This window comes from Chrysemys picta, chromosome 16 (genome assembly GCF_011386835.1).
Source record: "Chrysemys picta bellii isolate R12L10 chromosome 16, ASM1138683v2, whole genome shotgun sequence".
Classification (NCBI taxonomy): domain Eukaryota; kingdom Metazoa; phylum Chordata; order Testudines; family Emydidae; genus Chrysemys; species Chrysemys picta.
Genome location: NC_088806.1, coordinates 32,123,466 through 32,145,714, shown reverse-complemented (window position 1 = coordinate 32,145,714; position 22,249 = coordinate 32,123,466). Strand labels below are relative to the sequence as shown.

The 22,249-nt window shown below is 43.5% G+C and overlaps 1 protein-coding gene and 1 long non-coding RNA gene across 6 annotated transcripts; one reads left to right on the top strand and one right to left on the bottom strand.

Moving 5' to 3' along the window:
* The first annotated feature begins 6 nt into the window (after positions 1 to 6).
* LOC112059182 (uncharacterized) lies at positions 7 to 10,835 on the top strand. The gene is made up of 5 exons (XR_002888412.3): positions 7 to 321; positions 4,432 to 4,501; positions 7,217 to 7,327; positions 8,050 to 8,717; positions 10,048 to 10,835. It is a non-coding gene; the product is annotated as an uncharacterized LOC112059182 (long non-coding RNA).
* A 719-nt stretch (positions 10,836 to 11,554) lies between these two features.
* Positions 11,555 to 20,880, bottom strand: FOXR1 (forkhead box R1). 5 transcript variants are annotated; one of them, XM_065569226.1, is made up of 6 exons: positions 20,554 to 20,880; positions 18,759 to 18,872; positions 16,560 to 16,780; positions 15,467 to 15,729; positions 14,789 to 14,963; positions 11,555 to 13,939 (listed from the first exon to the last, which is right to left on the bottom strand). In XM_065569226.1, exons 1-6 carry the CDS (start codon positions 20,672 to 20,674, stop codon positions 13,916 to 13,918), a joined length of 918 nt encoding a protein of 305 aa, XP_065425298.1. In that variant the 5' UTR covers positions 20,675 to 20,880; the 3' UTR covers positions 11,555 to 13,915. The 5 variants fall into 5 exon arrangements, with proteins under 5 accessions (XP_065425298.1, XP_065425294.1, XP_065425297.1 ...); XM_065569222.1 differs by having other exon boundaries at positions 11,556 to 13,939; positions 14,731 to 14,963; XM_065569225.1 differs by having other exon boundaries at positions 11,557 to 13,944; positions 20,554 to 20,879.
* Between the last annotated feature and the right edge of the window lie 1,369 nt (positions 20,881 to 22,249).

Below are 22,249 nucleotides of genomic sequence, written 5' to 3'. Positions count from 1 at the left end.
ATGGGAGCGTGTGAGGGAAATCCCACAGGTTCCCCTTGATCGATTCAGGGCGCCCCTGGTCAGAGGTAGGGTGACCAGATAGCAACTGTGTAAATTTTTTGTGGTAAAAAACCCATTTCTTCAGATGCATATAAAAACGGGACATCTGGTCACCCTAGTCAGAGGGGATCAGATAATCGAGGCTGAGTTCATGTGGAATTTCATCCAGTAATTCCCACCTCCAGCCTATACAAATTCTGCTTGAACCAGAACACATTTTTTAAAGAGACATCAGCCTCGATTTAAAGACTTCAAGTGAAGTAGAATCCACCACATCTCTTGGTAAGTTGATTCCTGAGATCTTCTCCCTTGGTCAAATCACTTCTCTCTGCACTACACTGTAGAATGGATGATGCTATTCCCCTACCGCTCATGGAGGTTGGGAGGCTTCATTCAGTGATGTGACTAAAGCCTCATCTGCACACAGAAGTTAGCTGCATAGATTCAAACTGATTTACTCTCATCAGTCCAAACCTTGAGGTGGACCCTCCTAAGCGAAAATAATAGTGGCATATTTTGGATTAGTTCAGACCTATTCTAGTTGACTGAAGCTAACTCGAAATACACCTGGTAAAATGAATCCACACAGCCTTTTGCAGTTGTTTAACTAAACTGGTCTAAAAATCACACCTTTAGTTAAACCAGTGCCACTTTCTCATGCAGACATTTCTGAAACTCTTGGACAGAAGGCACTGCAGAGGGCAAAGCATTATTTTATTCGTTTCCACCAAATGTGCTCTCAGCACTTGCACACACTTTATTAGTTTACTAGAAAACCCAAAGAAAAAAATATGTATTTTCCTTTTAAAAATACTTTTGCTTCTAGATAGCTTACTTTCCTCAGCATGCTTGGACTGTGCAGCACTGTTGTATTCATTGCTTTTGTTGGTAGTGTTTTTCTACCCTTTGTAAAGCAAAGTGGTTTATATTTCAGGCCCAGATCCTGCAAATTATCCTGCATGAGAGGACACTGGCACCCACACAAAGCCCTGTTGAAGTCAGTGGGGCTCTGCATGATGTAACCTGCAGGATCACAGCCTTAGTCAGGAAATCAATATAAAACAGCATTCCTGAGATCTTGAGTCAATTTTTCAAACACGCATAAGTGATATAGGCTCGTAGGAGCCTAAGTCCCATTGACTTGAAAGTCAGTTTTGAAAATTGGACATAGGCCGAGTCTACAGTAGAAAAGTTTTGCTGGTATAGCTACACTGGCAAAACCCTCCTAGGGTAGATGCGGTTATACCACCAGAAAAGTGCTTTTGCTGGTATGGTTTATCTTAACTAGGTGAGCAAATTAAGGTCTTGTCTACATTATAGAAGGATTGCCAATATAGCTATATCAGTATAGTTCATTATACCAGCAAACCCTCCTAGTTTACACACAGCTTATACCAGTTTCCCAAACAAAATAAGCTATACCAGGGTTCAAAAATGAACTAGATAAGTTCATGGAAGATGGGTCCATCAATGGCTATTAGCCAGGATGGTCAGGGATGCAACCCCATGCTCTGAGTGTCCCTAGCCTCTGAGTGCTGGAAGCTGGGAATGGATGACTGGGGACGGATTACTTGATGATTTTCTGTTAATTTCCTCTGAAGCACCTGGCATTGGCAGGATACTGGTCTACATGGACCATTGGTCTGACCCAATATAGCTGTTCTTATACTGGCAAAAGCAGCACTGTTTTCTGATATAAGTGCATCTACCCTAGGGTTTATATTGGCGTAGCTATGTCAGTAAAAAAATCACACCGCTAACCGACATCACTTTGTCAGGAAAAGTTTGTAGTGTAGACCTCGCGTAAGCTGTACTGGCAAAAGCACTTTTTTGCTTGTATACCAATGTCTACACAAGGGACAAGTCTATACTACAAACTTTTGCCAACATAGCTGTGTTGGTTAAGGGTGTGATGATGTGTGGTCTACAATTGATATAGTTGTGGCAACAAAAGCCACCAGTGAAGATGCTTTTTCTGGTATAGCTTATTTTGGGGTGTGGGGGGTGGGACAATGAAGAGGAGGCTGACATGGCTATACTGACAAAAGCACAGTTTTGCCAGTAAAACTAGCTGGAATTTTCAATGAATCAAGAAGTTGGAAAAAAAAATCATTTCAGGTCTAATATGTTTAGTTTGGAGGCATTTTTACCCCCCCCCCTTTTTTTTTTTTAATAAAAGCAAAGGAAATGAAATTTGGAACAAAGGGCTAGATTCACAAGCAGACTTCCATTCACAAAACCCCAGAAGAAAAGGTAATAGTAGTGGTGGTGGTGTACCATTTATACCCAATGGGTAAGCTACTCACCTGGATAGGAGAGACCCAAGTTTGATTCTCTGGTCTGAGCAAGGACTTAAACCTAGGTCTTTCCCCATTCCAAGTGAGTGTCCTAACCGCCAGGCTTTTGAGTATTGGGGGGGACCTCTAATTTTCTCCTGTTGAAGCTGTTCCACTTTGTATTAAATAATTAAATATTCATTGAGCCAGAGAGAGAAAAGGCAGGAGAATGATTCTAGCGTCCTGGCTAGGGCACTCATGGGATGTGGGTGAGGGACACTGGTTCCAGTCCCTGCTTCAGTGAATATTTAATTATTTATATCAGGTGGAATGGGTTCAGTAAGGGAGATTGAGAGAACCTCTGCCGTAGACTAGCTCTTGGGGACTAGGTCACCTCCCTTTCCCTGAGAGGGGGGAGACCTGGGTTCAAGTCTCTGCTCCAGCACAGGGATTCAAATCAAGATATTCTGCATCACTAGTGAATGCCCTGATCACTGGGCTAATGTGTATGGGGGCCACTATAATAGTTTTGTGAATGTCACCTAAATGTTGGCGTTAGGTGTCCAAGTCCCCTTGTGAATTTAGTATGAAAAACAAATATTTCATTGTGAAAATGGCAAAATGAACCATTATGACATTTCTGGGGGAGGAAATCTTATATTTTTACCAAAACAATTAGCCAAAATCAACACAAATTTTCAAAATGTTTTGATCTTCCTGAATCTGCATTCTTTGATGAAAAAAGTATTGGCCGAAAGATTTTACCCAGCTCTAATCACATCTCTTCACACCCCTGACCAACGTAGCTATGTCGGCTTAACCTGTCATGTAGAAATGGAGTATGTCTACACTACAGCTGCTACAGCAGCATAGCTATGGGTCTGTAGTTGTGCTGCTATGGCATAGGTGCTTTCTACATCAACAGAAGGGGTTCTTCTGTCACTGTAGGTAATCCACTTCTCCAAGAGACAGTAGCTAGCCTCTGTACCTGGGGTTAGGTCGACCTGTGGTTGTCAGGGTGCAAATGTTTTTACAGCTATGAGCAACATAGCTAGCTTGACCTAAGTTTTAGGTGTAAACTAGACCCTTGCCTTAGTCACTGAGATCCAGATCCTCAGAGATAGTTAGGCACATAACTCCCATTGAAATTGATGGAAGTTAAGCACTTAAATATCTTTGACGGTCTGGGCCCTATCTTTAAGTGTCTTAAAAGGAATTTCCCCATGTTCAATAGCATTTTGATCAGTGCTGATGTTTAGCTTTTTCTCTCCAAAATATAACGCACGGAACAGCCACAGTTTTCAGATGTGGTAGCAAAGTATATTGTAATATTCTGTACGGTTACTGCTTTGTATAAAATAATGGTAGTGATTAAAATAATTAAATAAGTTCTTGATCCTGCACACACTGAAGTAGTGAGTAAATTTACACATGTGAATAGTCCCAATGAATTTATGGGGACTGACTACTCATCTCTGTAAAGTTAGTCACATACTTAAGTACTTGCAGGCTTGGGACCTAAGGCCTGGCCTACACTAGGAGATTAGGCTGGTATAATAGGTTGCTCAGGGGTGTGAAAAATCCACACACCTGAGCAATTCAGTTAAAGCAACCTAGCCCCCCAGTGTAGTTAGCACAAGGTTGATGGGGGAGTTTTCATGTCAACTAAGCTACCACCTCTCAGGGAGGTGGTTTATCTTCGCCAACAGGAGAACCCCTCCCACCTAGGTAGCATCTTCACTGAGGCACTACAGCGGTGCAGCTATAGTGGTTTATATGCAGACAAGTCTCACAAACAGTCTGTGAGATAGGTAAGTAGTTTCCTGGACCCAGATTCTCAAAGGCCTAATTTCTGGAAATTAGGCACCTAAATACCTTTCAGGATCTGGGCCAGAGAGCTTGTATATTTGCTACATAGTTACTCGCACCTGCCAAGTAGAGGTTTACATATACTAATAAATGTGGAGGCTTAATTAATTTGATACGTCTGTAACTCTTTGAAACCTCTAGGTGAGATACTAGAAAGAGCAAAGATTATTATAACATATTTATATACTCAACAATCCAATGCTAACTTTCTCTATTAATTCCTTTTACATATCTTTACAATTTCTAGATCAGTGAAAACAAGTGAATATTTCAAATCTGAGGGGTTCTCAGCCTTGGAAAAAATAGGAATCCCTGCTGTAAGTAGCCATTTTTCAAAGTAACTTTAACAAGCCTGCTAATTGGTATTTAAAGGTGCCAATGAGAGGTGAGTCAATCACTGCCTTACTAGCTACTTCTCTATATAAAAAGGATCAAAATGATGATGTTAGAAGGAGAGAATTCAGGATAGCAGTCCTTCATTTGTCTGCAGTCATGTGTGCTTTACTTTTGAAAAGCCGTTGATTTTATTTGTTACCTTGATGAAAAATGTATTTAATCTTCAAAAACAAAAAGGGCTGGGAAAACCTTCATTTAAAAAGTGGCCTTGAGAATTGGGATATGGCTCAGGAACTTGAACTGGCTACTACAACTGATCAAGTTGCTGAAGGTAGGAAACATGCTTAGCATCTCATTTATGTAAATATGATCTCTTGCATTTTTCTATATGATGTTTCTTATACTCAAAGAATAAGATAACTAGCTATTGTTACTTCAGTGACTATGCAAGCCAGTAAATGTAGCTGTTACATGAGTCAAGTAGTTCTGGACTTCCTCAGTAGAACCTGCTATATGAGATGCTGGGCATCTGTGAATTATTGGGGATGATGGGTGCAGTTGGTTTCCTTTACTTGGCTGGAGTAATCCATGAAAGCTTATTTAAAAAAAAAAAAAGATTGCTGGAAATAAAGTTATTTGAATGAATTTCATGATAATTGTAATTAAGTTAACTGTATTTTAAGGAAGATCATTAGATACTATAGCTTAGGCCAAACCGTTTTTTTCATTTGCATTTTGTAAAATCTCATGTCTCGTGACTCTCTTTATATTAATATATAAATAACTCTGAACCTTCCTATGTAACTTGTGTAGGACAATCAATAAGGAAACTGGTTACCCTATCTTTATTATCCCATTTGTACAGAGATATATGTAACCAAGCAACATATAGCCTGTAGAGGAAATATGACGTTACATACTTCCAGGTAGCAACAAATTTAATTCCTTGAACTTGGATGGATAAGAAAATTTAAAAACAAAATACTTAACAGGACAACAATTCTCTAAATCCATTAGCTAAGTGAAGTTCCTGCAGACAGAGGAGAAATCTCAGAACTAAATATTATTACCACAGGAGCTGGGACTTCCAAATCCTTTCTCAACACTCGGTGACTTGCCGTATCGCCTTGGGCAGATCACTTCACTGTCCTGTGCCTCAGTTTCCTCACTATGAAGCAGAGATGATACTTCATTCTCACAACCCATATGAAAGATATCTAATGTTTGTACAGAGTTTTCATGATTAAAACAACATAAGCAGTAAGCTACAAAATCGTCTCTAGAATTAATCTTTTCTGAACAGAAACTCTACTGCAGCTTTAACTATGGAGTAGCGTCTGCTCTCTATAAAGCTGACTCCCACAGCTAAAGTCTAGTCCGTTATCTATCACTGTAACAGTGACCTTTAGAACACAGCTTAACTTCACTAGACTTTGGGACTCTACCAGTTGCACTGCTGTGGATATAGCTCCTTTGGTGGGGGCATTAGCATAGATATGGCATAAGCAGCTGCAGGCACTTTACCACCATGTATTGTCTAATCCTGCTGCAAGGAGGCCAACACAACAAGACACTGGTGTGGGTTTTTGTTGTTGTATTGGTTTATTTAGGTGAGGGTATGAGTGGTTTTGTTTTTTGTGTTTTAAACATTTTACTCCAGCATGTATCTAAACAGGTGTTCCATCATTGCTACTAATAGTGGAGCTGTTGCCCAAAAAGTCTGGTGTAAGCATTTTTCATAAACTTCTTTTCCATTTTGCCCACATGCATCCCCTGAAAAAATATCTGCTAATCTGATGGCCTATCTTCATTTGACTTTGTCTTGTGAGGTAAAAGGCTTTTCAGTATCTAAGCTTGGTAGCACACCCTAGAGTGTGTGTATGTGCGTGTGTGCACGCATGCACAATGCAGCATGTTAATGCCAGGAGGGGTCCACGAGCTCCTTACATCACTGAATGGGTGTAGTGAGGAATAACAAATGGCTCGTAAACTACATGGAAATTGTGTGAAATGTATATTCCTTGTCTGATATTGCTGTGTTCAGAGCTCCCTAATCTATGGAGAGTGGGTCTTGTAGGTATACTTTCCAAGTGCTGTAGGGAATGTCATCTTTCAGGATACTTTATTTGTAACTGCTGGGGTCTTCTAAAACTAACTAAATTGAGGAAGTGACAGTTATGATCAAGTATCCAAAGAGATGTAAATACCATGGAGAGAAGGAATTTCTTCAGGATGCTTCAAGGAAGAAGGTAGGAGAAATAATATGAAATTAAGGAAAGATAAAACTTGGCTGAATACCAACAAGCCTTTCTTTGAGGTGAAGTGTTTTTAGGATCTTGTTGGAGCTTAGTTCCCTTCAGAGACTAGTAGGTACTCCTTGAGCTCTGATACTTAAGATTGACAAGTTGCTTGCAAGCATTGACCTGTCTGTGGCTCTGAGGTACAGCAGGGTGTCTGCAAAGTATAATAATCCCCAAGAAGCATATTACAGTAGCAATAACAGATGAGCACTGTCTAACCAGTGGCAACCTAGAATTCTCTGTCATCATTGGTATGATGACTCCAGGTGGTGCTTCAGCAGAGCTAGTGAGGCTAAGGCATCAGGCAGGTGCAAGTTTGATTGATGGGTGTGATATGTCCTTGATTTTAGGTGGTAAGTTGTTTTGTGTTTGTTTTTGTCTTTGCCTGTGGACCAGGTATGGAAAAGGATCTCAGCAAACACTTTCTACATGCTCCATATAAGCATCGTTGGAGCAACTCTGTCACAAGAGAAGCAGTCCAGCCCCCTCTACCCAAGGAGCAAGATGGCAAGTGATGACTCTGGGTTGTGTAGAGTAGGAATATGGACCGGGTTTCCTACACAGCATGGCTCATGTGGTTGGGTTGGCAAAGTTAATGAGGGTGGGCAGGGGAGAAGGATACTGTGGAGTCGTGCACTAGCTAGTGCCTTGATACTCAGACTGAGGCTTGGGAGCTGCAAATGTCTCTTTAATGTGTCTCCTGGAGTTCTTTGCAGCACATATTAAAACACTGATTTAATTATTAACCAATCAGGATGCTTTTACTGTGTTATTAACCAACTGTAGAATACTTAGTCCATTTTGCTGTGAGAAAATGTGTGTGTGTGTGTGTGTAAAAAAATAGTAAAGAAACAATGAATTTACACCGTGACTCTCTTCGGTTATGTTGGCTAAATTGGCTCCTGAACCACTGAAATCTGAGTATCAGGCAGCTAGTGCATATGTACACCATGCTCCCTCGTGCATGGAATGTCAGATTTGATTAAGTGTGTGACAGTTGTCTTCTGGTGGCTGCACCCTATTGAGTCAAAGTCCCAGTACTCTAGCTCACAGGGAGTCTCCTCTAGTTTGTGATAGGACTATAATTTTGAAGTTGGAGATACTGTTGCCTAATGAGCTGTCCAAAGGAACTAAGCAGCTTACAAAGGGGAGGAGGAGGGAACCCCACACAACTAACTTCAACAAAAGCACAGCTTTGCTGGAGTGATCTATCACCTTTGTTTCCACAGAATCTGATGTGCAGCCACACTTGTGGATGTGGGTAAACCCCAACCTGGTTTGCCCCATAACAGGATACCCTAATAAGGGAGTCCCAGGAAAACAAGTGCATTTGGTAGTTCCTGCACCCAAGGCAGCTGTTAGAAAACCTACTTCAGTAAAACCAAGGCCCCCAGTAGCTGCTCCCCTACAAACTTCCTCTGGACAATGTGTTTCAGTGCCCCTAGTAACTGCTGCACCCAAGGTCTCAACTAGAAAATATAGTTCAGTAAAGGCAGTGGCTCTCGTCACTGCCCTGCAGACTTCTCCTTTGGCCTCTGTTTCCATACCCCCGTTGGCTGCTTCTGGTGCTGTGACTCCGCAGGCTTCCACAGTCAAGAATGTTCCCAGAAAACCAGTGTTCCCTGTATTATTGGCAGCTGTTGCACCCAAGGCTTCTACTCCAGTAAAACTTGTACCTCCAGTAGCTGCTGCATCCAAGGCTTCCAACAGAAAACATGCTTCAGTAAAGACTGTGCCCCCAGTAGCTGACACCATGCAGGTTTGCACACAGACACCTGGAAAAAACATGTCCCTGGAAGCTGCAGCACTTGTGGACTCCTATCAAAAGCCAGTCTTAATTGACTCCAAGCAACTCTGTCCCAAGGAGGAGGTACTACTGTGCTCAAGCAAAGCAAAGGTATGTTAGATGGGCTTCATGTGCACTGAATTTCTATGTGGCTTACTGTTATTTTGGAGGCTGCTGGCTCCTGATCTTCTCACTAGCAGCAGCATCAGAGGAGCTAGTGGTAGCACAGCTGTACAATTGAGAGGGAGTGAACAATAGGAGACTAAGCTCCTGCAGTAAGAATCTCTTGCTCTTAAAGAGCAGTCTTTTATTCCAGTGTTGTGACAGGCTCTGTCTTGACTGATTTGTGCACTGTAGGTGTTGAGTGAGGAGGAGGTCTCTTCCACTTATATTAATAGATAAAGGTGCAAATGGAACTCAAGCACTAGACCTTGTGATCAAATGCCCAGCCAGCCCTCTACCTGGGAATTGAAGGAGTATGCCAAGAATTGTACAAAGCTCCTAACTCACTGGTCTCCTAGACCTAGGACTTGCTATAGTGAATTCATCCTTTGGGTTTAGTTTGACACTGACAGGCCCCTGCTTTAACAAAGCTGACTAGCAGTGCAGTACCTTTTTTTGGAGGGGAAGGGAACTAGAGAGGAAATTCCTTCCTGATCCCTGTAGCAATCTTGTCTCCTGAAACGGGTGTTGGTTAAATCTGTCTCATGATTATTTGAAAGGCACTTACTGACCTCATAGGGCCCAGAGTTGGATGGATGCTGAAGTGTGGGCAAGAAATCAGGGAGGTCTCTGCACTTCCTGCAGCTTTCAGAAGGGAAAGGGCAAATGATTGGTAGACTCAGATTCTGATACTTTATTCCAAGCTGTGCATGTTTTTGACCTCCACCATTTCATTACTGAGGAATCTCAAATTTAAATGATCATGTAGAAACTAAGGGAAGGGACACGTGAGGAACTCTGTTAGTAGTTCAAGGGACACAAGCAGCCAATGTCTCCCCCCACACACACACTGTAGCTGCAGGGTGACATCACTGATCAACTGCAGGAGTCTATGGTTGGTGAGCTCCTGCCAGCCAACAAGCAGTGTCTAGCTGTCAGTCAGCACACTATCAGCAACTTATGATCACAGTATTCATTTTTGTTATCTTATCCTTCAAGTTGCAGCCAGGGTACAGCTATTAGATTCTTGGCCAAAGGCTGCATTGGAAACTTGCCTTGTCTACACTGGCCTCGTCTCCTCTTGCGCCCCCATCCCTATATCCCATTAAAACTTCCCGCTTGCTAACAAGTGCAGATGCTAGAATTGCAGCCCTCGGGTGCCCCCTCTTACAGGGAAGCTAGCCAGCTTGGTGTCTTTATATTCTTGATGGACAATAAAAACTGATCTTGGATTCAGTCTTCACCACAAAACTACCCACTCTTCCTCTTACTTTTGTAGTGCTGAGATTTGGTATGACCTGTGACTCCCACAGCCCCTGTGACCTGGATGACTTGACACCTGACCTTCATCTCTTCTTTTTGCTAAACGATGCTGACTTCAAAATGGCCTTTGCCAGCAAGAGGCTAGTGAAGATGGGCTTTGTGGAAAGCAACCCAACTTTCTTCTCACTCTCATATGGCGAACAAGTCAAATGCCACTTGAGTGCAGCCATATTATGTCTTAAACACATGAGGCCTCTATGGCCTGACTTACCTTCCCCTCCGCGTACCTGCCCCCCACATACACTTTGCCCCCTTTTCCACAGAAATACTGGGTTCCTGCGGACTTCAATGGGTGTGGGTGATGCTGGACTCCTGTTCCAGAGTGTATTTCAGGGCAGGTCTGAATAGTTTTGGTTTTGTTGAATCTATGCCAACTTAGTTAAAAGGATTAGACACCCTAATGTATACATGTCTAAAAATCTATTTGTTTTAACTTAGCTTGCAGTAGTAAAGCTTCTAAATTGTGCTGTCCACACTAGCATGTTGAACTGATCTAACCTGTTTCTTTCCCCCCCCAGGTGATCTAGTTAAATTGGTGCCAAAACTGATGTAGACAAGCCCCAGGTAGACCTTCAACCTGTCCTCTTAGAGAGGGAAGCTGCCACGGGGCGGGCTGGCTGGCTGGCACTACAGGCCTGAGCCTACACTAGGGATCAGTTTTGTTTTAAACGTCACTTTAAAATAAAGCTTAAGTCTGCATCAGCTATGAACTTGCCAGGCATCTATTAAAACTTCATTTCCTTTTAATGTTGTATTTCTAATTCTTTAAGCGTTCCTTTCTGTAGACTCTATTCTTGTATCTCTCTCTGGCTTCTTCCAAACAAACTCAAAGTGCTTTTGTTACAAATGTAAAGTCTTTCACCTCTGGCATAAGAGAACAGTCACCTCTGTGCCTTATCTGTAAGCTGGAGTAAAAGTGACTTGTCTGACATCACACATGAAGTCTCTGGCAGAGCTAGAAATAGAACCCAAGTGGCCAGATATTTAGTCCTGTGCTTAGCCAACAGGTCCTTGCTCTACCTCTTGAAGGGTAGTTGCTTATGAGGTTGTCAGGCACTAGATCCAATCTAGACCTGCAATGACATGACTAGCTAAACAAATCAAACCTCTAGCATCAGCAAATATAGTCACTGCCAAGGACATGAAGTAGTCTCTAACCACCACCCCAGGTAAAGCATTGTACAATTACTAGCGGCATGATCAGAATAGGGGGGTTTGCCTTCCTTGGCTCCTGCTGGAGGTAGGATATAGGAATAGATAGTATATTGGCTTATTTTAATAGTAAATTCTAAGTTTTCCCCATGGGAAAGAGGATCAATCTCTACCTGCTGGCACTCAAAGTAACATTAGCCACTTTCTGCTAAGCAAGCATTTTTGTGAGAGAAGGGTGCTAAAGGAAGGGAAGAGCTTCTCAACATACCCTCCCCTGACTTCTGCTCTCTCTCTTGGATGGATCTTTGCTGACTACCATTAATCAGGAATATGTGCAACAGCTCCCTCTGCATCTGACTAGAGTAGAAACCACCCCTCCTGTAGTGACTGTTTGCTAAGTGTGCCTGCAACTCTAATTTAAGAGGCAAAACGTTACTTTGAATGGGCTTTCAAGGTCCTGCTGTTCTAGAACATTGGTCAGGCTCATTCTTAGGGCTCAATCAACTGAAAATCAGCTTCCTGCTGACTAGTGTGACAGTGTGAGTGCTCTCCCTTGTGGCATGAGTGTGAATTGCTCATATTCCTCTCTCTAGTTTGTGAGGGCTGCTTGACTGTTGAAACAGTCACTTGTTAATGTTTCAGCTGTACCAGTAAACATCTTGCTTGCAAGACCCTACAGCAGGGAATAAGAGGGACCTATACTAGACTAACAACAGTTCACCTTTGTGGTCATGTGCTCAGTGGGGACTGAAGTCATGATCCTCTCTAGTAAATGGCAGTTAAGTGCTCCCTAGCCTCCTAAAAGATGAGTGGTGGCAGTAGGAGAACAGAAATCATCGTCAGATTGTACATGAAGGGGATTAAGCCTACCGTGGAAGTGCTTCTATTGGAAAGGATTTCATCTGTGGGGCACTAGGAAGTGCAAGTGTCTTAGGAGTAAGGCCTCCTATGTAACTGATACCTTAAACCTCACTAAAAAGCAAGCTCTGTGCAGTACCTCTCCCTATCTCTCGCACCAAATTTATTTATATAGTTTAATCACACTTTCTACAAATTTTAGCATGTTACAAATAGGGGTAGCATCTGATGTTAGCCTATTAGTAGGTATTAGAGGTAAACAACTTAGGCACCTGTTGGACTCTGAACCATTTATTAAAATGCTGTAAATGAAATCTTCAAATAAGTGATGTTTTCTCTCATTTAAGTGGCTGCTGTCTGACTTTAAAAAATAGTTCCTGCTGTGTTATTAACAGCTGAGATCAAACTAACCCAGTCTTCTTCCTGTCTTGTTTGCTTTCTGCCTTTCTTAGTGCAGGCATTTAGCACCAGCTGTTTCTAGGCAGTACCACTATGTAGACTGGATATATGGCAGAGGGCTGGGGTTTTATGATCCCTTCTGCCCTGGTTTGAGGAAGCAGCAGTTTTATGTTAAATAAGCATAAAGAATCAGAGCTGCCAGAGGTGTTTAGTTTAATTTTAAAAAAAGCCTTCATTATAAAGCAGTAAAGTTTTTTTTTTTTGTTAAAGCTTTAAAAATACCAGGAATGGAATGTCTGGTCCCTGCTGAAAGTAAGCTATGTGGCAAGCGATCTGTGTTAGAGCTATCACCTTGTTGAGCAGGGGGAGAGACTTTAGCAAAGACAATTTCTCCCCAGCGTTCATTAGGCTTTGGCATTAAATAGCTAAACAAGGGACAAACTCCCTTTCCCCTCACTTCCTAGAGCTTTTTTGCTCAGGTCACATCATTGGTCCCTATGTAAGATAAGATCTGTTTAAATAGAGGCAGAACTTGGTTATCAAGAGGCAGGAGAACAACCACCCAGTTTTCACCTTATCCCCTCCCACTCCATTTAGTGTCATCTTTGTGTCTCCTAGCACTGGCATTGAAGAGCACTTTTGTTTGTTGTGGTGTGGTCTTGTTTTGTGTGCATATCTTTAAAAAAAGGGGCTAGTCAGCTGGAACTTCAGCAAAATAAAATGACTGTCTTTAGGATCTTTAAGTGGCTGCAGGGGAATGTCTAAACTCTGCTCTAGATCTTATTGTCTGCTTCATGGTTTTGTTTTTTAAATAGTTCAGCAGCCCTGAGTGCCTTTTACCTTCAGCATACTTTACACAACATTAAGTGCAGAATGAGAATAAGGAATTTAAAAGATACAAAAATTCAATTGACTTTTCCCCAGTCTTTATGTACAGGGGAAGGGAACATTTTGCACAGAAGCAGCTGAGAAATTGCTGTTCGAGTAAAGGCCTGCAGATTCCCCAGATTATGCTAAAGCTTCCTGTAATCTTCCCTCAAACAAAACCAACTCTGACCATTGGCAGCCACTGGCTCATGGATGGGATAGTTACTCAAACTGATGAAAGGGGGAAAAGTTAGAAATCAAGAGGACCAGATTTTCCTACTACCCCATACTCTCCAGTAAAAATCCTTTAGCTAAGACTCCCTCCTGAAGTATGTAGGAGACCAAGCCTGCCCAGAGCAAGCCATTGGGGGGGCAGGGAGGCAAGGCAGGTCTGACCCAGCTCCCTCTGATTAGTGGTCTGAGTCCCTAGAGTTTCCATTCACTTCTAGGGCTCCCTTCTGCAATTGCCTAGAAGCTGACTGTAGTAGAAGGGGAGGAAATAAGCCTGCTTGGGAGCCATGTGGTCCTTATCTCAGAGGCAGCAGGGATCAGAGACTGAACAAAGATTGCATCTGTTCTGCAACGAGAGAAAGAGAAAGTAGTTTGATGGCTGAGCCTGGGCCATGATCCAGGCTCTGGCTCTGCAGCCTCAAAGGGTTAAATCAGCATTCCACCACCATTGCTATCAGTGTCCTGCTCTCAGGATCACTCCGCTACCAATGAGAGCTTGTTCCAAAAATGTAATACTTCCATTCTAATTTTCATTGGCCAAATGTGGTGTTCAGTATCAGCTAGAGGATAAATTTCTTAAGCAGCCAGGAGAATAACCCTGCTCATAGTTGAATTTCTCTCAAGTACTTATCTTAAAAAGGGAGCTAGATAGATTCACAGAAGATAGGTCCATCAAATGGCTATTAGCCAGGATGGGCAGGAATGATGTCCCTGGCCTCTTTTGCCAAAAGCTGGGATTGGGGGACAGGGCATGGATCACTTGAGGATAACCTGTCTGTTCATTCCCTTTGGGGCACCTGCCATTGGCCACTGCCAGAGGACTGGATACTGGGCTTGATGGATCTCTTTCCCCCTCCCCCCCCCCCCTTTTCTCCTCTGGCCTAGGTTACAGCTCAATGAGGCACAGAGCCACCCTTTCTTCTAGGGTGGAGCCTTTACAAGTTCCATCTTCTTCAGCCATCCAGTCTAGCCCTCTGTATTTTCTCCTTCCCCTGGTCTGTCCACACACTTATTACCTCTACAGTTCTCTTACTAGTGTAACCTCACAACAAGTCTTGGGAGACCCCGCTTTCCAGCATCACTCATCCTAGCTCCAAAGCCTCAGCGGGGGCTGCTGTCTCTTGGTATGTACCTGGTTTGCTCAAGCTCTGTCTCACTAAGTCGAGGGCCTCCTCAGATAGAGCCCGTACCTCTTCCTGGAACTTTCTGCACCCTTCTGGTGTCAGCTTCCACAGGCGTGACTTGCGGTTGCCCTCGTTGCACACAAAGTGGGAGGTTTTTTCAAAGCTGCTACTGAAGCACAGATTGTGACGAATGGTGTTTTTCCAGCCATCTGGGGCTGTCTGGAAAAAGGGAAAGTGCTGCCTGCAGAGAGAGAAAAAGGGCACAGAGCTGGGTTCACAAGCAGGACAAGCCTAGAGCACAGAATTGGCTACACTGGCCACTCTAGTCATGAGGTCAATGTTTCTTGTCACAACCAGAGTGCACCTGATCATTTGTGGAACATACATGGATGTAAGAAGATGAGATTCTTCCCAAGCCCCTGTACCATTAGGTTTGGCTGGACCAATTGAACAGAGTCATGTTAAGTGGCAACAGGCCAGAACTAAAACTCCAAGTCTGAATGCTTCTGAACTTGGGCATTTAAATAAAAATCCATGTCCTCTCTAATGGGAGCAGAAGGGAAGTGACTTGCCCAGTGTCTCATGGTGAGTCAGTAGTAGAGCTAAGAATAGAACCCAGGAGTCCTGACTTCCAGTCCCCTGCCCTAGCCATACTTCCTCCCCTAGTAAAAGCTAGGACATATACCCATGCCCCTTTAAACTCCCCCTATCCCAGCATGGGGGAGTTAGGAGGGCTGTGGGTACCGTGTGAATTGGTAGATCTGCTGCACAGTCAGGCTGCCTTCTGCACTGTTACGCAGGGCCAGGGTGATGAGGATGCAGTAATTAAGGGGGGGCCGGGGCCATCCCCCTTTGATTTTGGTGCTCGCCTGCAGGATGTACTTGAGCCTCTTGCTCTGAGATCTGGGGACCTTTGGTTTCCGGAGTGCCAGAACAGCCTTAGATTTGGGAGTCTCCATTTTCTGAGGGAGTGAGATGTCCACCGATGAGGCATCTTCATCCTCGAACTAGGGACAAGAGGGGTGGAAGAGATGGGTTAGGGAGTCAGTGAGTAGACATGATGCGTGTGGGAAGATGCACATCAGCAGCCAGTGTGTAATGAGTTTGGGCCTCAGTCCAGTTCCCAGTGGTGATGTGTCCCCATCACAAATGATGTAACTGACCCATTTCTATCTGTTTCAGCAGAAGGGTCACATACTGAATGGGCTATGGTAAACGAGCTCCTCCCTACGTCAGGCCTGAGGTACATACGGCTACCTGGGCTATCCCTGTTCTGTGGATAGGAAGGACTCCAGTTTCCAGTCCAGCATCTTGTACCTTCTACCAGCCATAATTTGGGCTGAATCTATGCATTCACTTCTGCTGCTCATAAAACAGGGCATGAGCAAGTTTAGTGCTATCTTGGGATGCATGAATCACAGAGACCAAGCAAGTCCAAGCATGTAATGCCCAACACTGTCCACACAGAGTCCTGTGGCACCTTTAAGACTAACAGATGTATTGGAGCATAAGCTTTCGTGGGTGAATGCCCACTTTGTCGGATGCATGTAATGGAAGTTTCCAGGGGCAGGTATAAATATGCTGGCAAGAATCAGTCTGGAGATAACGAGAACTAACCTCATTATCTCCAGACTGATTCTTGCCAGCATATTTATACCTGCCCCTGGAAACTTCCATTACATGCATCCGACAAAGTGGGCATTCACCCACGAAAGCTTATGCTCCAATACATCTGTTAGTCTTAAAGGTGCCACAGGACTCTATTGCTTTTTAGAGATCCAGACCAACACGGCTACCCCTCTGATACTGTCCACACAGCTTCCCCTCTGCCACATACCTTCTCTGCCTCACTGGATGATGACAGCAGATCCTCCTCAGAACAGTCAAGGTTGGAGTAATTCAAGGAAGAGCTTGGAGAAGAAAACCCTGGAGCAGCAGCAGCTACTGAAAATGCTGGGCTACTGGGTCCTGGCATGTCCACACTGGGACAGCTGACAATGGGGCAAACCAGATTGGGGTTCACCCACATCCACAGATGGGGCTGCACATAAGATTCTGCTGACAGAGAAGAAGCCAAATCACTCTAACACCATCTAAGGGCCTCTGCAACAGACAGGACTCCTGCCTCCTGGGAACAGGGCTGGGCTAAGGCTAAATAGGAAGTAGATCCAAAATCTCAGGGCTCTCCTAGCCCTAAAACTCTATGCTGTCAGTCCCCCCCCCCCCAACCAGCATTCATCTCCATATCTTACGGAAAATGGATTTTTCCCCCCTCCTGTTCTGTGATCCCTCACACCACCAGGCCTTGTCCCTTGCTCACCCTGTGAGTTTTAACCTCCTGTCGGAATAAAATTGTCCGACACATAGAAAAACAAACTGTTGAGCAATAGTCAACATGGTTTCTGTAAAGGGAAATCATGTCTTACTAATCTATTAGAATTCTTTGAAGGGGTCAACAAACATGTGGACAAGGGGGATTCAGTGGACATAATGTACTTAGATTTCCAGAAAGCCTTTGATAAGGTCCCTCACCAAAGGCTCTTATGTAAATTAAGCTGCCATGGGATAAAAGGGAAGGTCCTTTCATGGATTGAGAACTGGTTAGAAGACCGGGAACAAAGGGTAGGAATTAATGGTAAATTCTCAGAATGGAGAGGGGTAACTAGTGGTGTTTCCCAAGGGTCAGTCCTCGGACCGATCCTATTCAACTTATTCATAAGTGATCTGGAGAAACGGGTAAAGAGTGAGGTGGCAAAGTTTGCAGACAATACTAAACTGCTCAAGATAGTTAAGTCCAAAGCAGACTGTGAAGAACTTCAAAAAGATCTCACAAACTAAGTGATTGGGCAACAAAATGGCAAATGAAATTTAATGTGGATAAATGTAAAGTAATGCACATTGGAAAAAATAACCCAACTATACATACAATCTGATGGGGGCCAATTTAGCTACAAGTCAGGAAAAAGATCTTGGAGTAATCTTGGATAGTTCTCCGAAAATGTCCACGCAGTGTGCAGAGGCAGTCAAAAAAGCAAACAGGATGTTAGGCATCATTAAAAAGGGGATAGCAAATAAGACTGAGAATATATTATTGCCCTTATATAAATCGATGGTACGCCCTCATCTGGAATACTGCGTACAGATATGGTCTCATCTCAAAAAAGATATATTGGCACTAGAAAAGGTTCAGAAAAGGGCAACTAAAATGATTAAGGGTTTGGAACGGGTCCCATATGAGGAGAGATTAAAGAGACTAGGACTCTTTAGCTTGGAAAAGAGGAGACTAAGGGGGGATATGATAGAGGTATATAAAATCATGAGTGATGTGGAGAAAGTGGATAAGGAAAAGTTATTTACTTATTCCCATAATACAAGAACTAGGGGTCACCAAATGAAATTAATAGGCAGCAGGTTTAAAACAAATACAAGGAAGTTCTTCTTCACGCAGCGCACAGTCAACTTGTGGAACTCCTTACCTGAGGAGGTTGTGAAGGCTAGGACTATAACAGAGTTTAAAAGAGAACTGGATAAATCCATAGAGGTTAAGTCCATTAATGGCTATTAGCCAGGATGGGTAAGGAATGGTGTCCCTAGCCTCTGTCTGTCAGAGGGTGGAGATGAATGGCAGGAGAGAGATCACTTGATCATTGCCGGTTAGGTTCACTCCCTCTGGGGCACCTGGGATTGGCCACTGTCGGTAGACAGGATACTGGGCTAGATGAACCTTTGGTCTGACCTGGTACGGCCTTTCTTATGTTCTCCCTTCCCCTGCCAGCAGCACCAGAGTTGCCTGCAGCCCCACTACCCGGGAATCACCGAGCTACTGGTCTGGCAGCAGCCAATGGATAAAGGAGTACATAATACTCCCCTCAGAGCTGACCTAAGCACCTCTGATCCTTGGAGAAGATCAGATCCAGATGTGCTCTCCATTGCTGGTCCATCTCTCTGTAACCAGATGAATGAATGCCCCTTTACCTACACATCTGCTTATGGCACTATCCCTTTCCCCCAGGACAGTACCCTGCTCATGGCTCACCACCAGGCTGTGTGGACGGGAGGGTCTCAGACAGTTCCTTGGGGAGCGAATTCCTGCGCACCTGTCGCTCACACTGCCACTTCAGCATGTGATGGTTCAGTTTTTCATCTGCAGCTGGGGGGAAATGGAAGTTTAGAGACAATGTGGTGAATTGACAGCACTGACATCCATCTCCCTCCTCTTCTCCACCCCCTCTCTCTTCTGAGCATCAGGGCTTTGAGACACATCCTCAGTCTAATTTGGGTTGGGAAAAAGGCCCTTTTCTGTATCATGATGGGTCACCCAGTTTGGGCTACACAGGTTGCTCTCAACCTTTCCAGACTACTGTACCCCTTTCAGAAGTTTGATTTGTCTTGCATACCCCCCCCCCCAGCTTTCATCTCAATTAAAAATGACTTGCTTACAAAATCAGACATGAGAATACAAGAGTGTCACAGTACACTATTACTGAACAATTGCTTACTTTCTCATTTTTACCACATAATTGTACTTAATTTCAGTGTATAGTATATAGAGCAGTATAAACAAGTCATTGTATGAAATTTTAGTTTGTACTGACTTCATTAGTGCTTAAACCAAAACAGCTGGTCAAAAAGGGACCCTCCCTAGCCCGGTGAAAATGAGTGAGTGAGGGTGGGGGACAGCGAGTGACAGAGCAGAGGGGGAATGGAGAGAGCGAGGTAGGGCCTCGGAGAATGGGCAGGGCAAGGTTGTTCAGTTTTGTGCGATTAGAAAGTTGGCAACCCTATAGCCTGTTGTAAAACTAGGGAAATAGCCAAATGAGTTGATGTACCTCCTGGAAGATCTCTATGTATCCCCAGGGGTGCCCCTGGTTGAGAACCACTGGGCTGCAGACATCAAAACCCTCATCCTGCAGTTGGACCCCAGCAGAATAGGGACCCACGTGGGCTTAAGGGTCAGATTCCAGGCCTAGAGCCTAAGATTGTGACTATAATGTTTTTAGGGAGATGCCAGTCCCAGCATTTCCCCTAGTATAGTCCAAAGCCCTACAATCTATGTACTAAAGATTCATAAGAATTCTTTGAGACTGGCACATTACTAGAGAGATTTAGAATTAGACTGGCCAAAGCAACAAATCATAGCAACAATGGTGGAGCTGAACATGAACTAGACAGGACATACTAGAAAGGTTTTTTTTTCCCCCATTCATAGAGTCAAAGGCCAGAGGGGGCACTGTCATCATCTAGTCTCACCTCCTGCATAACTCAGGCCATTGAGCTTCTCCCAAATTATTCCTGTTTAAACTATAATCGCTTCTCAGCTCTGTGAGCTGAGGGGTGAAAACATTATCTACTATCTTTTATCAAAACATCTCCTGTGATAGTTCCACAATGTTGAACTAGAATCATGAACAATCACATGTATCCAGCACTGGCATCTGCTCTAGCCCAGTCAGTGCTGCTAGTTCTATCACATGCCAATATGTTTTCTGGATTGCTCTCTGGAGATTTTTATTTAATTGAGCCAGTCTTACCAGCTCTCTTTAGGATCTCCCCCGCCCAATATCAGAGTACCTGTCAGTTATTTACAGTTTAATCTCCAGGTTCTCCTAAATTTGTATACATTTTGAAGTTCATAGAAAAGAAAATTTTAATTTAGCAGTATTTAAACTCTTTGATAGCAAGACAAGATATGGTTTTTAAATGAATTTCCATGCTAGTTCAGATTTCTATCTCCAGCCATCAGAGAGTCATCTTTTCACCTGGAAATTTCACAGCCAAGAACATACACATAACCAAAGCATCCAGAACCCAAGCCTCTCAGAACTCCTTACCTTGAGGAAACTGATCAGTGGTGGTGGTTAGCTTGAGCTTCTCCTCCATATCCCAGTCCTCAAGGCCACATTTCAGATGCAGGCTTTCCCAAAATGTTTTGTTTTGAAAATTCAAATACATTTTCTTATAATCTGCAAAATAACCCACAACTGCTGCATACCCTGAATGTTGGAAGGAGGCTACAGAGCAAGTCAGAGAGAGTTAACCACTGCTAACTTTTAACTCTCCAGTTCTGCTACATGTGATTTGAACTCACTTTATATTAAAAAGAGAGACCATGGAAGAGATTTGACCAGGTGAATTAAAGGCCTCTGTTTCACACTTTTAAATACCCATTAAAGACCTTTCTAGGGACTGGATGATTAGTATCAATGAAGCAAGCAATCTACTTGAGAATAAAAGAGCTATCACCTGAGGGGCTTTTTTTTTTTTTTGTCTGTCCTTTTAATCTAAATTCTTGATAAATGCTCAGCTCCTTAGTGAGGTTAGCAGAGCTTTATCCTAACGTTTCTGGAAAAACAAGTGTAAAGGAAGAGATTTGCAACTGTCCATAATATAGGATCATCCATAGGTTTGTGGCCTTTATGGTCTGAGAACTCAAATACTTTTTGGAGGACATATAGGGACTTTGAGGTTAGTTAGTTTAGCAGACACAGAAAAGCTCTGCCTCTCCTCCTTTTTGGACGGTTTAATTTCTTCTCTTCTTCTCCCACCTCTTGTTCTTTTTTTCTCCTCTTCAGTCCCAATTTCTTCTCCTTTCCATTTCCCTCCCAGTCTCTTATTCTTAATCCAGCTCCTTCCCTGCCAACAACTTGCTGCTTAGCTTCCCCCTCTGCCCTTGCCCCTCTCTCCAGAGCTCTAAGATAAACTCAACAGACTTCCTTGTAACCCAGGGGTAGGCAACCTATGGCACGCGTGCCAAAGGCGGCACATGAGCTAATTTTCAGTGGCACTCACTGCCCGGGTCCTGGCCACCGGTCCGGGGGGCTCTGCATTTAAATTTTAAATGAAGTTTCTTAAACATTTTAAAAACCTTATTTACTTTACATACAACAATAGTTTAGTTATATATTATAGACCTATAGAAAGAGACCTTCTAAAAATGTTAAAATGTATTACTGGCACGCAAAACCTTAAATTAGAGTGAATAAATGGAGACTCGGCACACCACTTCTGAAAGGTTGCCAACCCCTGTTGTAACCTCATTTTGCTGCCAGCCCACCAGCAGATTGAGCAGGCTCTTGTCCTGTTCACTTTGCTGCTCTGCTCCGTGCCTGAGCTAGGCAAGAGCTGTGGTACACATCAATGTGTAGAAGATTCTCCTATTGGCCTCACTTTGCTACAAATGTCTTTCTAGGTGAACAGGGCAAAGCATAAGCAGACCAAGCAATTGCTTAGGGTGCCAAGCAACTCAAGGGGGGCCCCCTGTTAATTATTAGTATGTGTTGTGTGGGCAGGGGCAAAAATATTCCTGCTTAGGGGCCCCAATGGGCAGCACCAGCACTGAATTGAGGAGGGTGAGCGAGGAATAATAATGCTTGATATTTATACATACCTCTACATCTTCAAAGGTACCTAACTCTAATTGAAATTCTGGAACTTTTGAGAATCTGTGCCTAACACACTAATTTCCGTCAGATCCTATCATCACCGAATGGGGTCACTACAGAGTGAGGAGAGTCTTTGTACCCTGTT